The sequence below is a fragment of the Solanum pennellii genome, chromosome 3, assembly GCF_001406875.1.
Source record: "Solanum pennellii chromosome 3, SPENNV200".
Classification (NCBI taxonomy): Eukaryota; Viridiplantae; Streptophyta; class Magnoliopsida; order Solanales; family Solanaceae; genus Solanum; species Solanum pennellii.
The window spans coordinates 5,761,152-5,768,696 of record NC_028639.1 but is presented as its reverse complement, the minus strand read 5'-3'; the positions used below and the strand labels follow the sequence as shown (position 1 = coordinate 5,768,696).

General features: G+C 34.2%; 1 protein-coding gene across 1 annotated transcript; it reads left to right on the top strand.

Moving 5' to 3' along the window:
- The first annotated feature begins 2,068 nt into the window (after nt 1-2,068).
- On the top strand, nt 2,069-3,127 carry LOC107013129. Its single transcript, XM_015213116.1, has one exon. It carries the CDS (start codon nt 2,069-2,071, stop codon nt 3,125-3,127), a length of 1,059 nt encoding a protein of 352 aa, XP_015068602.1.
- The last annotated feature ends 4,418 nt before the right edge of the window (nt 3,128-7,545 follow it).

Sequence of the window (7,545 nt, the reverse complement as noted above, 5' to 3'; positions counted from 1 at the left end):
ATCATCTATTCATCTTCTACTCTCTCAACTCTCTACTCTCTATCTCTAATCTCTAATTCTATAATATATAATATCTTAAATTCCGGTGTTGCCTTACTTGGTCTTTGGAAATTAGATTTGGAACTTCAAAATTCAACTTTCAACTTTCCACGTTCGGCTTTCGGCGGTCATAAACGTCTACTTTTTTAAGTAGACGTTCGGTACATTCGTTCTAACTTTTATTTTATGTTTCATTTATATTTAAATAATTATTTATTTATTTTGTGATTTATTATTTGCATAATTGCATAACATTTTTCGTATTATATTTAATCTCACGTTTAATTTTTTAATATGGATTTCAGCAAAAATATTGTTCAAAAAGGAAAGGGCAAAAAAAGTGCATTAGAGCGTGTAAGAAATATTTGTAACTTTACATCCTACGATAATGCAAAAAACGGTAGTTCTTCTAAATCAAAAACTAAAAAATCTACTATATTAAGAATAAATACGGATGATTATACACATGTTGATGATACGGTTTTTAATATTGATAGTAATTTGTATGATTTCTTCTAAATTATATAAATTTGCCTGATATTTTTATGATTTCTTCTAAATTATATAAATTTAAAAATAAACCAAGATTTCAACAAACCATTGAAAAAATGATTATAAAATTTAAAAAATATTATATTCCTATTCCTCAAATTTATTTAACTGCATGTTTGTTACACCCTAAGTATAAAGATTTCGGTTCATCAAGAATGGTTGAAAAAATATATTTTAACTTAGATATTAATGATGTATTAGAAGAAATTCCTAGCTGTCAACAAGTTAAAGATAGCATAAAAATTGAAGCTAGAAAATTGTATGATTTATATAATGCTAATATAAATTTATCAAGTGAAAATGAACCTGAAAGCTCTAGGGTTAGATTTGAAGAAAATAATATTGATAATTATTTAGAGGATTATCTTGAACTTTCTCACGATAATAGAAATGATTTTGATGCCTATATTAATCAAAATACAGAACCTACTGAAGATATTCTCAAATGGTGGAGAGATCGCACCAAAGGATTTCCAAAACTAGTACCGATGGTTCGAGATATATTAGCAATGCAACCGTCGTCGGTAGCTTCGGAAGGCGTCTTTAGTGCAGCAAGGTTTCAACTTGGAGAACATAGGCATTCACTAGCAGCCGACAGCTTGGAGATATCGGTATTATTTCGAGATTGGATTAGTGCCGAGAGAAGAAATTTGGGTCGTGAACCACTACCGACCAAATTTCAAGATGACGTTAATGAAGTAATGCAGGATTATAGTGACGACGGGATTGAAGCAATGGAAGATCTTTCTATTCAACCTATTCCCGAACATGTTACTAAAGAAATGTTGAATGATTTACGAAGGGATTTATATGGTGGCACCAACTATTAGTAAAAGTATGATAATTCGAGATTTAATTCAAACTAATATTTTTGTAAATGTAATTGTAATATCAAATAAATATTAATAAAAATATAGGCTATTCGCCTTAATTTTGTTTTTTAATATTGTTGTATTAAATTTAATTTTTAATATAGTCAATTTTAAATTTTATAACTTTAAAGTTTAAATTCAAAAATTTCATACTTTAAGAGTTTGAAATTTAAATTTTATAACTTTAAAATTTGAATTTAAAATTTTCAAACTTTAAAAGTTTGAATTTAAAGTTTGAAAATTTAAATTTTGTTATAAATCCATTGAATAGTGGATGACCATTTGGTTTATTCATTAACTACTAAATTCATGTATGTGTATTCCCTAGATGATATGAACCCCCCTTTTGGATAACAATGTAGATAACTTATCTATTAGTTAAATGACTTTTGGGAGTGATATCTCAACACTATAAATAGAGATATCACTCACCATTTGATATATACTTGAATAAGAAAATTATCTCCTCTATCTTATACTTCTTGTCCTTTTTCTTCTTATATTCTGAGCTTTCTTTACAACACGTTATCAGCACGAAGTTGCTACTTGCAAAGGTATTATATAAATATTTCTATTTGATTCACATATTCTCTCATAATTTCATTATGTCGAATTTATCCAAACTTGAGTTTGTGGCATTAGATATTTCTGGAAAGAATTATCTTTCATGGGTACTCGATGCTGAGATTCACTTGGCTGCTAAAGGTCTTGATGCCACTATTACTCAGGGAAATGAAGCATCGAGTCAAGATAAGGCGAAGGCTATGATTTTCCTTCGTCATCATCTTGATGAGGGCCTGAAGATTGAATATCTGACGGTAAAAGATCCACTTGAGTTGTGGACTGATTTAAAGGGGAGGTATGACCACCTAAAGGCAACAGTGTTGCCAAGAGCTCGTTATGAGTGGATGCATTTACGGTTTCAAGATTTTAAGACCGTAATTGAATACAACTCTGCTGTATTCAGGATAACCTCCCAGTTAAAATTATGTGGGGAGACTATAAAAGATGAGGACATGTTGGAAAAGACACTTACTACTTTCCATGCCTCAAATGTGATATTGCAGCAGCAATATCGTGAAAAGGGTTTTCAGAAATATTCTGAACTAATCTCATGTCTTTTGGTGGCTGAGCAACATAATGCTCTTTTAATGAAAAATCATGAAGCTCGTCCCACTGGAGCTGCTCCATTACCGGAGGCAAATGTGGTGGAAGCACGTGATCAATCTGAAGTAAAAAGAGATGATCATCGGGGCTATAATAATGCACGGGGACGTGGCAAAGATAAAAGACGATACACTAATCGTCAAGGTGGTGGTCATAATAAAAGGGAGAACAACATGAGTTCTCAAAATAACCCCTCAAAAAGTAATTGTCGTCGTTGTGGCATGAAAGGCCATTGGAAGAATGAATGTCGCACACATGAGCATTTTGTAAGGCTCTATCAAAATTCCTTTAAAAAGAAAGGAAATAAAAGTGGTGCTTCCTCTTCCAATGCTCGAGCTGAGTCACATATGACTCTTAAAGATGATGATAAGCCGGGAACATCTCAGAAATATGATAAGGATGTTGAAGCAAATTTGGCTTTAAAGGATGATGTTTTTGATGGCCTTGGTGACATTACTCATATGGAAGTTGATGACTTCTTTGGAGATCGAAACTGATGTTTGATCTTTTAGCTGGGGAATGAAGTCTGTTAATATTTTACTTATGTATTTTTAATTATTATGTTATTCATGTTGAAGTATTTAAATTTCCGTTGTTAATTTTGTTTCTTCCTTCTTTTGATGTATTTTATTTTAATGAAAATTAATAGAAATCCCCAGTTGTCAGTTGGATTCAAGATGAGTAATGGAGATGTATGCCTTCTTGATAGTGCTACAACGCATACAATATTAAAAGAAAAGAAATACTTTTCTAATTTGGTTATGAAAATGGCATATGTCAACACAATATCAGGTAGTACAAAATTAATTGAGGGCTCTGGAAGAGCGACCTTATTACTACCTGGAGGGACAATATTAAGCATTGATAATGCATTATATTGTAGTAAGTCTCAAAGAAACTTATTAAGTTTCAAAGTTATTCGCCAAAATGGCTATCATGTTGAGACGGCTAATGAAGGAAAGGTTGAATACCTTTACATTACTACAATTAATGTAGAGAAGAAAATTGTGCATGAAAAATTACCTGCACTTTCTTCTGGGTTGTACTATACAAGTATAAGTACAGTTGAATCACATGCCGTAGTAAACAAAAGGTTTACTAATTTTAATGATTTTATCATTTGGCATGACCGGTTGGGCCATCCCGGATTTAATATGATGCGCAAAATCATTGAGAATTCACATGGGCACACCTTAAAGAGCCCAAATATCCTTCAATCAAAGGAATTCTCTTGTGCTGCTTGTTCTCAAGGAAAGTTGATCATTAAACCATCAACAGTTAAGGTTGGAATTGAATCCCCTGCGTTTCTGGAACGTATACAGGGTGATATATGTGGACCAATTCAACCTGCATGTGGACCCTTTAAATATTATATGGTCTTGATAGATGCTTCTACAAGATGGTCACATGTGTGTTTATTATCAACTCGCAACATGGCTTTTGCGAGATTGCTGGCTCAAATAATAAGATTGAAAGCACAATTTCCAGACTATACAATAAAGACAATCCGTCTAGATAATGCTGGTGAGTTTACATCTCAGGCATTTAATGACTATTGTATGTCTACTGGTATAACAGTTGAACATCCAGTTGCGCATGTTCACACTCAAAACGGTCTAGCAGAATCATTGATTAAACGTCTGCAATTGATAGCTAGACCATTACTAATGAGAACAAAGTTATCTGTGTCTATGTGGGGGCATGTTATTTTGCATGCAGCAGCACTTGTGCGCATAAGGCCGACCAATTATCATGAATTCTCCCCATTACAATTGACTTTTGGTCAAGAGCCAAACATTTCCCATCTTAGAATTTTTGGATGTGCGGTGTATGTCCCAATTGCTCCACCACAACGCACAAAGATGGGGCCCCAAAGAAGGTTGGGGATATATGTTGGGTATGAATCTCCTTCAATCATAAAATATTTGGAGCCTATGACTGGAGATTTATTTAAGGCAAGATTTGCTGATTGTCATTTTGATGAATCAGTATACCCAACATTAGGGGGAGAACATAAGTCGTTGGGAAAAGAGATAGATTGGAATTCATCAACTCTATCTCATCTGGATCCTCGAACAAACCAATGTGAGCAAGAAGTTCAAAGAATAATTTATTTGCAGAACATTGCAAATCAGCTACCAGATGCATTTACTAATCTTCCAAGGATTACTAAATCGCATATTCCAGCTGTTAATGCTCCAGTTCGAGTTGATATCCCGACGGAACAAATTGTTAAGGCAAATGAGTCTAGACCACATTTAAAGCGTGGTAGACCAATTGGTTCCAAAGATAAAAATCCTCGAAAGAGAAAAGGAATAAATGATCAAGATAATCATGGGTTGAAAGAAATTTCTCAAGATGAGACCCAAGTGATAACACATGATGATGAGGAGGTTCGAACTTCTGAAAATAATGAAATTTCAATGAATTATGTCTCGACGAGAAAGTTGTGGAACCGAAATAATGTTGTGATTGACAACATATTTGCCTATAATGTTGCTATTGAAATAATGCAACAAGATGAAGATTTTGAGCCAAAATCTGTTCACGAATGTAGACAGAGAAATGATTGGCCAAAATGGAAGGATGCAATTCAAGCTGAATTGGCTTCACTAGAAAAACGTGAAGTTTTTGGACCGATAATCCGAACACCTGAAGGTATCAAGCCAGTGGGGTACAAATGGGTTTTTGTACGAAAAAGAAATGAGAAAGGTGAAGTCATGAGATATAAGGCCCGACTCGTTGCTCAAGGTTTTTCTCAAAGACCTGGCATTGATTATATGGAGACATATTCTCCAGTGGTAGATGCAATCACCTTCAGATATCTCATAAATCTGGCAGTTCATGAAAAACTTGAAATGCGTCTAATGGACGTTGTCACAGCCTATCTATATGGCTCATTGGACCACAACATTTTCATGAAAATTCCTGAAGCATTCAAAGTGCCTGAAGCATACAAAGATTCAAGAGAAACTTGTTCAATAAAGCTTCAGAAATCTCTGTATGGATTGAAACAATCAGGAAGGATGTGGTACAATCGTCTGAGTGAATATTTGTTAAAGAAAGGGTACAAAAATGACCCGATTTGTCCCTGCATTTTCATTAAACGGTCGGGATCTGAATTTGTAATAATAGCTGTGTATGTTGATGATTTGAACATCATTGGAACTCGTAAAGAGCTTTTAGAAGCTGTTGAGTGTCTGAAAAAAGAATTCGAAATGAAAGATCTCGGCAAGACAAAATTTTGTCTTGGTCTACAGATTGAGAATTTGTCAAATGGAATACTTGTTCATCAATCAACGTACACAGAAAAGATACTAAAGCGTTTTTACATGGATAACTCACATCCATTGAGTACTCCAATGGTGGTAAGATCGCTTGACATCAATACAGATCCATTTCGACCTCAAGAGAATGATGAAGAGCTTCTTGGTGATGAAACTCCTTATCTTAGTGCGATCGGGGCACTAATGTACCTTGCTAACAATACTCGACCAGATATCTGTTTTGCAGTAAGTCTACTGGCAAGATTCAGTTCCTCCCCAACAAAAAGACATTGGAATGGTGTTAAACACATACTTCGATATCTTCGAGGGACCATGGACATGGGTTTATTCTATTCCAATGAATCCAAATCAGAACTGATTGGTTACGCAGATGCAGGGTATTTATCAGATCCGCATAAAGCTCGATCACAAACAGGCTATTTGTTTACATGTGGAGACACGGCAATATCTTGGCGATCAATGAAGCAAACATTGGTAGCCACTTCTTCAAATCATGCAGAAATAATAGCCATCCATGAAGCAAGTCGAGAGTGCGTCTGGTTGAGATCAATGACCCATCATATTCAGGAAATGTGTGGTTTTTCTTTGAAAAAGAATATACCAACCACAATGTACGAAGATAATGCTGCATGTATAGCTCAATTGAAAGGAGGATACATCAAAGGAGACCGGACAAAGCATATCTCACCAAAGTTCTTTTTCACGCATGATCTTCAACAAAATGGTGAGATAGAAGTTCAACAAATTCGTTCAAGTGATAATCTTGCTGATTTATTCACTAAGGCATTGCCAACATCAACGTTTGAGAAGTTGAGATACAAGATTGGAATGCGCCGTCTCCGAGATATCAAGTAAAGTTTTCATCAGGGGGAGCGAAATACGCGTTGTACTCTTTTCCTTAACTATGGTTTTGTCCCAAGTTGGGTTTTCCTGGTAAGGTTTTTAACGAGGCAACATTCAAAGCGTATTATGAGATATGTGTACTCTTTTTCCTTCACTAGGCTTTTTCCCACTGGGTTTTTCCTAGTAAGGTTTTAACGAGGCACATAATCTATGGACATCCAAGGGGGAGTGTTATAAATCCATTGAATAGTGGATGACCATTTGGTTTATTCATTAACTACTAAATTCATGTATGTGTATTCCCTAGATGTATGAACCCCCCTTTTGGATAACAATGTAGATAACTATGTATCTACTAGTTAAATGACTTTTGGGAGTGATATCTCAACACTATAAATAGAGATATCACTCACCATTTGATATATACTTGAATAAGAAAATTATCTCCTCTATCTTATACTTCTTGTCCTTTTTCTTCTTATATTCTGAGCTTTCTTTACAACAAATTTGAAACTTTAAAATTTTGAAAATTTTAAATTAAAACTTTAAAGTTTGAATTTAAAATTTTCAAAATTTAAGAGTTTGAAATTTAAATTTTAAAACTTTAAAGTTTGAAATTTAAATTTTTAATTGCTTAATTATTATAATAAAAATTATATTAAATTAAAAAAATTATTTTTTTTTAATTACCGGTTCGTCTCGATTACCGGTCCGGTCCGGTATACTACCGGTTCTCTTCCGGATCGGGACGGAACAGTCCTATTTTTACCGGTTTCCTGGACCGG

What these genes read in the sequence shown, in the direction of transcription:
- LOC107013129 (XM_015213116.1), top strand. Translation starts at nt 2,069, where the DNA reads ATGTCGAATTTATCCAAACTTGAGTTTGTGGCATTAGATATTTCTGGA.